The 11,087-nt window shown below is 38.0% G+C and overlaps 1 protein-coding gene across 7 annotated transcripts in view; it reads left to right on the forward strand.

The window, feature by feature from the left end:
* Positions 1–8,531, forward strand: part of LOC139116845 (beta-1,3-galactosyltransferase 5-like) — a 29,848-nt gene extending 21,317 nt beyond the window's left edge. For 6 of the 7 annotated variants that reach the window (XM_070679550.1, XM_070679548.1, XM_070679552.1 and 3 more), the window contains one exon: positions 1,858–8,531. In XM_070679550.1, coding sequence (XP_070535651.1) covers positions 1,901–2,869 — 969 coding nt within the window. In that variant the 5' untranslated portion in view covers positions 1,858–1,900 and the 3' untranslated portion in view covers positions 2,870–8,531. Of the gene's footprint in view, positions 1–1,354; positions 1,445–1,857 lie in introns of those variants that run through there. The other variant, XM_070679554.1, reaches the window with a different exon arrangement.
* Positions 8,532–11,087: the final 2,556 nt, after the last annotated feature.

An 11,087-nucleotide genomic window follows, 5' to 3' on the forward strand; every position in this document is an offset into this window, starting at 1 on the left:
GCCCTGCTCTGTAAGATTAGTTACGAATAGAAAACACTGCGAACCATCCATATCATCCACGGGGAATTTCAACTTGAAATGACACCGATGTAGTCATGAAATTTCATTTTTACGATGTGCATTCGACATTTTAAAATCGGTATTTTTTATTGGACAGCGTGGCTGCTTCAGTGTCCTTTGCATTAAGAATCCTATAGATGGAATTTACATCAATTTAATTATTTTATACATCGATGTGACGACCTTTGACCTTCATGTGTATCCCTTATGTTTGCATTTTTGGATTTGTTTAAAATTACTGATAGTTTAGATTAGCAAGCTGTCGATAATGATCGATCACATACAGGGCGACTTTTATCAGGCAGAGTTTGTTTTATCGAATTGTCGAAAAAGCAGTCTTATATTTAGAAAGCACATGAGATGAATAATGCCTTTCGATTAAAAAAGAGGCGTTATCAATATTCAGTGTGATGTCTGTCTGTCTTTGAGAACTACTATACAAGTATTCGCATGTCACTAATTAGTAAAGTGATTTCTGAAAACCGTGGCATGTTGGTGTTTTTGTTCTGTATATATGCCTCATCGTAACCTAATACGCACATTGCATTATGCATTTCAATATTGCATCTGTTTAAATATTGATGCTGTTAGACGGGATGTCTGAATCGATTATCGCCATGCAGTGTGTAACTATATACGGATGCCTCAAGCTACGACACGACTCACTGTGTGTTCTCTGTGGAGTCGTTAACATTGCTGGAGTTTCTCTTAGCTTCGACAATTTCTCGCTCGTCTCTTTATAGCTATGATAAAAGAAGTACGCAGGAAAAGTGACTGTATTCTTTCATTGTGCCAGTTGATAATAAACAGTCGACTTTCAATAGCGCCGCGTGTAACATCCACACAAGTCCCCGGGGATGAGCGGAATCCTGCTCAATGACGCCTGGGGGCGTTGCAATCCGTACACGAAATTACGCTTCGCCGGGCGTCTGTGCCGTTTCGCAAAATCTTGTAAACACGGTCACGTCGCGAGTCGGTAAAGACTAGGGCAGAGCCAATAGATAGTCATATTTTATAGCTGCTTTTAGTCTTAATGATGTAAGGATTGACAGATTGTTTTTTCTTCGCCAGCCCTCCTTTGTTCTGTTCTGGTAGATACACCCGTGACATTCCCTGACAAAAAGCGTTGGGTTATCCGGTTATAACACTACATATCTCAGGAGAGTGTGGGTGTGACTAGCTCTTGTCGTCGTGTCGATCTGTTTTCTGTTGTTCCCATTTCTGATGTTAAATTAACTATTGTCTTCTACATTATATTAGTGAATTATATTGCGTTTTCAGGTTTGCGTCCATCGAAACTCACTTTTCAACAACCACAATTAACACGACTGGAACTAATTTTGGATAATTGGATAATGTAGTAATGGTGGTTTAATCTGCAAATGTAAGCTTATCTAATTTTCTCTTTTTGCGATACACTTGTTTGTATGGGTATTTTGTAACATTGCAACTTTCAGCTATAGGGCACGTAACACTTTTGATAAATTTAAACAATTAAAAGATCCAATTATCCCAACTTAGTTCCAATCGTGTTAATTGTAGGATTTGAATAATACCTTTCATGCAAATTCTCGCTACTTGTGCAATTTCATCACGAAAGATTAGCGCATCCTCAATGGCTGCGTACAATCTAAGGCTTCACCTCCATTCATCATGGCTTCGAAACTTTGATTAGTTTTTTTTTTAATTTTTCTGTTCACTTGCAAGCATTCTTTAAATGGTCTGTATAAGGCGCAGCGGTCTTGTATTCCACACGTTGATATCTGATCAAGCTTGAATGTTATTGCTTTCTTTCAGGTAAAATTATCGTCATGATGTGAGCTGAGAGCCGCGTACCAAGATGAGGCCTCTGAGACGGTCCAGCTCATTTGCATATCTGTTCCTGCTCTCCATTTGTGTCGCCTTCGTCCGGTTCATCATCCCGGCCCTCGAGGAAGCCTTCACCAGGAATGGACACTACGGATACCGTAAGATGTACTTCCTCCCTCCCGACGTCAGCTACAACGAGACCACGGCGTTCTGCGACGATGACGTCTTTCTCGTCACCTTGGTGATGACGCGGCACGAGAACGTCGTCCAGCGGCAGGCCATACGCCAGAGTTGGGGCGGCGTCACACGGATAGCCGGGAAAAAGATCCATCATGTTTTCATCCTCGCCGAGACGGACGATCTGACGCTCAGGGAAGCCGTAAAGGGGGAGATCCTCACGCACCGAGATATTGTTGTTTTGAATTTCAGAGACAGTTACTTAAATTTAACTTTTAAAACACTGCAAAGTTTGCATTTGGTGAAAAGATACTGCCCTCGCGTAGATTATGTACTCAAGGCAGATGATGATGTTTTTATTAATTACTACTCTTTAACTATGTTTCTCTTAGAAAGTCCCCGAAGACAGTATGCTGTCGGTCACAAATACCAAAAAGCCATGCCTATTCGCTGGAAGAAATCCAAGTGGTACACATCTAGGAAAGTGTACCCCGCCAGGATTTACCCGCCATACTTGGCGGGCACTGCCTACCTAATGTCGCGTGACGTCGCCCACCAAGTGCACATGCGCAGTCACGATGTGACGTTTTTACCATGGGAGGACGTGTTTGTCGGTCTCTGCTTGAAAAAAATTAAAGTAGTTCCCCAGATGGACCGCCGATTCGACACCCACGCCGTTGAATTCAGGAGAAATGTGACTTGTCCAATCCATAGAGTTTTCTCTATACATCACATGGAACCAAGGAATATAACTTTTATATGGAATAAATATCTGGAGGAAGACCGTGATCCGAGGTGTAGTCCGTACATGGAACTCGAATAAACCTTGACTGTCTTTTAAAGGGCCAGTTACTGTAACTTTAAATGATTCTTTTCTTGCAATGACAAGTTAGGTCTTGCTCTACTTCCACAAGCATGTTGAAACACCAACTATTCAGTCTTTCAACATAGCGTCCGTGACGTGTACAATGCACGGTTAATGTTTCACATGTGAATTCTGGTCTGGACCAGAATTCACCAGCTGAAACAACAACATCAATGCAGCTCACACATGCATAAGCTTAGTTGTCAACCCAAATACTCAGTATTTAAAACACGCTTTCGGGAGTAGAACAAGAACCTTTATTTGAGATATAAACAAAAACAGTGAAGAAAAAAAATCATCAAAAGTTATAGCTACTGGTCCTCTAAGAGCCTTACCCAAACCTAACATTTACAGTGTATTAAATGTGGCGTGACCGAGCTTTATTTATTTATTTTTGGTGCAACGTAACCCGTGTAATCGTCCATGTGCCAATGGCCACCAGGATAATTGGAATGAGTCGATGATTCTTTAGAATGATAGATCATACGTTGGTCTCCAGAAATCCCACGGTCAGGGTTGGAGTTTGCCTGAGACCCATACACGACTGTCATCTTTCAGTCTAGTGATTCTTTCGAATCGATGAAATTTCGCAAATGGTACACGTACAAGCATAGACCGTCGAGAAGTTTGAGTGTCTATGGTACAAATAACAGTACTAGTATGGAAAAGACAGTTATGTTTTGGCAACCTGAAATAACCTATTTGATCGGTGCTATACGGGGGCAAATATTTTTACAGCAAGTTCTTTATTTCTTCATTACATAAATGTCGAGCATAATAGGGTAATTTAAAGAGAGGTGGTCGTTCCGTCTGCGGCTGTGAAACTTTCTTGTTGATAAGCATTGCCTCTTCTCAGAAATTGGCGATGAATGTCGCTAGCAACTGTGAAGAAAATTCAGCATTTAATGCATGTTCATTGTTCACCAGTTTTCTAGCTTTCCAATCACAGTACGATTTTACCAAATAAACTTTGGTTGTGTCCCTTTTGTTAACATGAATCTACTTCCGCCGCGGTCACCACTTCCGGAACAGCCGCTATATTAGAATTTTGGATATGCACTAGGGGTGTTAGGACATGTTGTGCAAAGTAGCAGACCCGTTTTTTGGGACCCACAACCGCAGACGGGACGACCCCCTCCCTCTAAAGTAGTTCAAAGAACCGATCTATCGGGCCACTTCCACTATTCATCACAATGAATATAAAACCAGAGCTTAAAGAGCTTTAATATCTTAGTCACTGTCCTAGGGGGTCCATCGGCAGAACAACAGTCGATGATTTCACTACGATATCCTTTCATTGCGGACAGTGACCCCAACTTGAATGACCTCGTTGGACGCCGTCCTATTGTTGCAAGTGTAATGATTTTAAAGTTGCTATTTATTGCTTCGTATCCTTCGCCAGTTTTTGTCAATTTCATGTGAAATTGTACACAAGTTGTTTCTGAATGTGTATAAATTAATATGCTTCATTTTAATAGAGTCAGTCGAACGTGGTTTTCTGAAATTTCAAGCCTACTAGTATTCAATGGAAAATATAGAACTTTATAATTCTAAAACCAATTTTGTCACCCATAAATTTGTTTGGGTCATGTTTGTATGGTTTTCATAGAACTTGCAGTTACATAAACTCGGCTGACATCAATAATTGAATTTATTGGTATCGTGTCAGCGGCTATTATGTATAAGAAAAGCCATAATTTGAAAAGTTTTTATCCTTTGTAAAAATTGTATCGTATGTGGTGAAGAAAAATTGGTTGCTAAAGTTTACAGGGCAAGTAGCGGTAACTTTTGATGGTTTTTCCGGTAATATTTTTCTTTAATTATGCCAACTACAGGAAACTCGCTAAAGCACTTTGAGAAACACAGTATTCACAGCCTGTCAACTCAACCTGTACACGTGTAAATTGCTTTGTTATTGTTGACATGTCAAGTGTATTCTGGTCCGGACTAGAATTCAAATGTGAACAATAACAGTGCATTTTACATATACAGACTCGGCGTTGGAAAGGTTAATAGTTAGTGTTTCCAGTAGCCTTGGGGAATAGAACAAAATTTGCAATCATGATCGACATACAAAACCAAAACAAGTCAAAACAATCACCAAAAGTTACTGCTACTGGCTGGTCTTTTCACAAGTATTGTATCATTTCTGTCAAAATAAGGTGTCACTGCCATTACTGTGTTTTTATAGAGTACATGTTTTACGTTAAATGCTATTTATTACATCTCGAAATGTTTTTATAAAAGATTTACGGTGAAAAAATTAACTTCCTGATTTATTGGCAGCTGCAGTCTCGTTCTCAGATTTACGCACGATAGGGTGCTGGTGAAACTCGTACTAGATTATGAAAGGTCAAAAGTCACTGTATGAGGACATAAGTCAAAAGTTTCAAATTGACATAGACAATTTACACCACACTGACTGCCCGAAATTGTGAAACCTCGAATTCAAATAGTCAATTCCTGAACTACTGTTGCCTGAAGAGAAGTATGTTTAAATTCACTGCCATTTTGTCTTTTTGTAAGGTTTTACGTTCAAACCAAAGGTATGGCCATACCATACCATACATGACCATAAACACTGTTAAACCGGTCCTTCAGTGACAATCTATTTTATACTTTAACCCTTTAAGCCCGTCCTATTTACTGCAACTTATGTCGAATAAATGCCAGTTAGTACTCAAGGTAGTATATGCCTCGAAAGTGGACTGAAGACTTTTGCTCAAACTTTCCTCAATGAGACTTTATCAAAAATAACAGTCAGGGCTGACCGTGCAAAGTTTGGTTCCAGAGAAACAAATTACCTGACATTTACTGATGTTTGAAATTCAAAATGGCCACCATTCCTGCGTTAACCCTACAGAGAAAAAATAGAGGTTTCGATTTTCGAGAATATAAGACGGTGAAATTTTCTCTTACCCCAAGAGATTTAAAATGAGTCCGAACAAGTGGTAGATGAGAAAAGAATTGTAAAAATTGAGAGTCAGAATACCAATCCACGAGGCGCATTCTACCTGAACGACAAATTTTAAAGATTTACTGACATATACTGACATGCAGAATACAAAAATATAAAAGCTACTCCAGGTTTTTAACAGAGCTGCCATAATCGCTATCTTTCAGAATATGAGACTACAAATTACTTAGGTGCCTATGATTAGCCCATGAGCTGAATGAGGCCAGAGTAAGCAAATTCTTTTTTTTCCGTCCTCTCAAAATTTTACAAGGTAGGCAAGCGGTTTAAAAACCCACAAAGGAAAATTAACACATGATTGAATTTTTTATATAATATGCGTGCCTATTCGAGATTCAAAACACAACTTTTTTTCACCTCCATAATTTGTACTACCAAAGTTACATGCTGCAAACATGCAGGGAAACCTCCAAAAACCTACGCGGACGAGAACACCTTACAAATAATTTAATCACTTCGATGTAATTGTACGAAGACTTACGTAAGTAAGACCGTTACATTTAATATTTTGGGATGACCAGAAGTGGTTTTAGGTTGACCTTCAAAATTCAGGAACTGCTCAACAATTATCAAATACGCATAATATTCCATTACTGAACGCGTCAACTACATGTATAACTACAATTGTAACCCGGCACACAAAATGCTATTTTAATTTGCATATTACGTATCTACACCTGCCTACCTTCCACTAATACTGAGAGAAATCAAAATGTCGAACTGGTTGCCCACTAATTTCATTTATCGTCGTACCATTAAATTAGTGTTCAATCCTTTTCGACGGATATTCGTACCCAACATTTTTACAATACAAACATTTACCTTGCGAAGACTCATTATGACGCTTGTGGAGACAATGAACTTTTGAATGTCTTGTTTCGTCAAATAAGAATATTTGATAATTCCCGTCAGAGTCAATATAGAGATAGCGGCAATTTCAAATTTCAAAGATCAGGAATATATCTATAAATTCGGGGTGACATTCTTCTCTCGTACCATAATTTGCATAGTGACTCCTGGCTGTTATTCTCGAGTTTGAAAGAATGGGTCATGAAGTTTCGGCGAATCATTATTCGATAGGCAACTACCATCGTTGCATCAGTTTGCTCATATTAAGTGCTTAAGGCTGTTTCAGGTAGATTTTTCTGTCTTAAAATCGGAGGATAGCAAACTCATTCGGTTCTGTCCCCTGTGTCACCTTTCTCTGTTCGTCATCTGGGCTTCTTAGTAACAAAGATATTTGAACGAAAGTTTAAAATACATGTATTATGTGACGATCAGATAGTTTTCTTCTTTGAGAATCATTGAAGCTGTACAGATCGGATAAATATTCTCCGTTAATTAAGGAATTACATTCAACAAGTTGAGGCCTTCACTGACGGCACAATTTGACAATTCCAAACACTTTTGTTTGCGTTTAAACGGGGCGATTTTTTTGTTCGCGTTGTTTTCGCAATCTCATAGCTACCGTGAAGTGGTATTGTTATAACAACGTTGCCTTTGTCAGGTAAAAAATAAATACAATTCAAGTTTTTCCAGGGCAAGACAGTTTGTTGAATTTTCAATTTATATGCTGGAAGAATTATGTGTAATGAAATTGAAATAAATATTCATACTCCAGTTGCGTTTTGTCGATATCTGGTCACAATTTTCAGGGGAAAATTATATTGAAAGTGAAATTAATTTAATTAGATGTAAAAAATTAGATTAAATATTCATACTCGTATTTCTGTCGAAATCTGGTCCGACTTTTTCAGTGGAAATTTATGATCGTGCTTAAAGTACTTGTTTTATATTTTATGCTAAACGTTTGATGTACTAAGATCATCAGATGTTTAATGAACATGATGTGAACACGAGATGTGAACACTTTTACCAATACCATGGTTACTTAGATTATCATCATATTCTATTCCTCGACTCAAAAATTAGCAAGCGAGAAGAACCATTTAGACTACAGACTTAGGGACGTGGAAGTTTGGGTAGTGTAGTCAAGTCTGACAATGACGTCATCGACAAAATTGACCGATTGAATCATGTGTCATGTTTTTGTCATAGAGCAACAAGCCGTTAACCTGTCGTTCATCGGAAATGAACGAAACCATTGTAGAATTCTAGAATTCATTCTCACCCGGGCATTTTTGAGACTAAATTTTGATGAGAAAAAACCCCAACAAACTTGATGTTTACTGTTATATTTCGTTTTCGAGCAAGTATGTAACATTTTTTTATGTGATCATGATATTGTGTGAAAGTCTTCATTGACAGACCTCGTTTTGACCCGTTTAGTATTCAAGATGTGTGGAAACGATCAAAGATGAATTGTACATTGTCACGTGTTATGACGTTCCAGATAAGCCATGATTAATTGGTATCCTGTGTACAATATGTGATCATTTAAATTTAACTAAATACATACGCTCATCATCTGATCAGTTTAGCTTTTCATGCCGTTGAATAATTCATTTTTGACTAATATTCTGTAAAAGTTGTTCAGTATCTTGGCTGAGAATTGTAAGACCGATCGCTGTTAGTGTCGACATGGGGTGGTCAGTTTATTTTTATAAGTACGTGAAATGTGTATTTCTTTGTCTTTAATTCGATACATGATGTCAAAAAATGTAATAAACATGACCATTTGCCCCATATCACGTGTCTCCCTTCTTAGTTGAGTACTTTATTGCGTCTCCATAGGCCACCAGCAAAAGAAAACATGTAATTATTACGTGTTTACTTACGAAGAATAATCAAAAAGTAAACATCAGATTAATAGTTTAAATCTCTCAAAGTTTGGTTCAGAGTGTACCACGATAGGTGGATTCTAAGATCACCTTTAACTACATCAGACTTTAACAATGCGAAGCTTACAGATTCGAAGGTGTGTGGCGATTTTTTGTCTCCATCTTGATCAATAGCTACGAAAGATGATGAAAAATGTAACAGTGCAAGTTGCTGGATAAATTTACAATTATATTTCGGGCACAAAAAATTCTCTGGTTCTGGTCAGTCTTTCAATGAAACATCTATGTTAAGATTCCATTTGATTCTTGGCGTAGTAATGGCAACCACATTCAAGAAAGAAGGAAGATGAAAATGTAACATGTTTATTTTTGCGTGAGATTTGTTGAAAATATGGAGTAAGTAGCTATCTCAGCCATCTCCCGTAAACGAAAGATTTGGAGGAGTACATCACTTCCTTAGAGGGGGCGTATTTGCGTTGTAACAACATTCAAGAACGAATTTAAAAAAAGGAACAAATTCAAATTGCAATAGTTTAATTGAATCAAATATTCAGTTATCAATTGGACTTTGTGTTTCAATGTCAAACATAGAAAGTAATAAATATTATTAAATTATATACTATTTATATGATTTAATTTTCGACAATATTGCATTTTATGTTCTATAAAACTAGTATAATTTTCTTACTCATATCGCTATAAGTACAGTGAAAGTACTGGCTTTGCCGACGCAATGCAGTACGCACACTATGCCATGGTATTGTCAACAAACGAAGTCTAGCCCGGACTGACATTCAGTTATCAACAGTACAACACATTAATCAGGACACATATCCAGGCTGCGTGCTGACGAGTTGAACGCCGGGAATTTTGACATGGTTTTGGGGAATTAAAACGAAAGATTCAATGACTTCGCCATAGAGGAAGCATTATTGTTAATAGAAGAAGAAACTGTATTTTACTAACAGAGCCACAATACTAGGAAGAAGGGGAACTAATGTTGTCTTTCCTGTACTGCAATATAATATGGCAAATTATAACACTACATTAATGCAGTAAAAAATATATACAGCTGAGCGATTTCAGGTAGGTCACACAATATTTCAATTGGTTATTGGGTTCAGCTTTAATTTTTGTGTGATAGTTTATTGAAATATAGTGCATACACAGCCAATCTTCGAAATCGCCTAAAAACGAAAGATTCAATGACATTGGTACAGGGGGAGTATTCTCGCTGCATTCTGACAAACTCTTCAGATTGGCATGTTCTTAAATATAAAGAACATTTCACGTCTTCGCACTCCTAAAAACGAAAGATTCAACGACTTCGCCATAGAGGAAGTATTTTTATTCTGACAAAGTCTCCCACCCTGCGAAGGAGAAGTGCATTTGAATATCAAAGTCAAGTTGAATTCAAAGAAAATATTACAGTACATCACATCACATCTGATTTGTAAGTGTCGTAGCCTCTTTTCAATATCATTCATAGAAAATGTGATTAATATGCAATAGCCGTGATTTGACGTCAAAGTGTCCGTCACGAGGGTCTGCCAGTCGCTTAGCCTGTTCAAAGGCATTGAGTAGGTCTGTAACTGTAGAGCGACAGTAAATTTGCGACGTACGATTACGCTTACTCTCTGTAAAGTAATAGCCTGTATCCCTTGTATTTTATGCACAGTACTTATTACGAAGACATATATCCGTACGCAGAGCAGAGGTCTACCAATGAAATACTCTGAATTCAAACTTTCCGTGCCAGTATACAGACTAAGATATCAACTTCGAGGCAGACAAGCAATAAATTATCCAATAAAAAATTATAGAAGTATCATGTGTGCGTACGACAATCTACTTATATTTCCTCTTGACATTTGAGGAATGCCGTCAACTTCCTGATGTGATATTGGTATAAATCTTAATCTGGTGCAGTAATTTTCACCGATGGCAATATATGGAAGGGCTTTCATGGTGATTCCGAGCCTTTGAGTGGTGTAAATACTCAGTCCATTGCTTCCGTGTCTTTTGACTATATTAATTTGCATCATCATGTCTGAATGAGACAGTGAGCAAATATGGCCCATAAAACGAGGCCTCGATGGATTAATTAGGGAGTACAAATAGACATTTTACTATTAGCTCGATGAGTATTTAAACACTTCAACGAAATATACAAATTGTCGTGATATCGACATCGAGCATTGTTCCATGTTTTTACACAAAGGCATCTCAGGCCTCGGCGTGAGAGGAAGGGTGTTACAGACATCTGGCATCTGTTGGAGCACTGTCAAGATAATGGTAGAACCCTGTTGACGAGCCATTGCAATTTGCTTACCAATTTGCTCACCATATGTATTAAGTCATGTGTCGATATCAGGTCACATTCCGCTTTATCAGTGGCTGTGGTCACAGGAAGTTCTATTATTCTCGAGTTCCACCCGAAACTGCGTCTTTTACCCAAATG

The sequence above is a fragment of the Ptychodera flava genome, chromosome 18, assembly GCF_041260155.1.
Source record: "Ptychodera flava strain L36383 chromosome 18, AS_Pfla_20210202, whole genome shotgun sequence".
Classification (NCBI taxonomy): domain Eukaryota; kingdom Metazoa; phylum Hemichordata; class Enteropneusta; family Ptychoderidae; genus Ptychodera; species Ptychodera flava.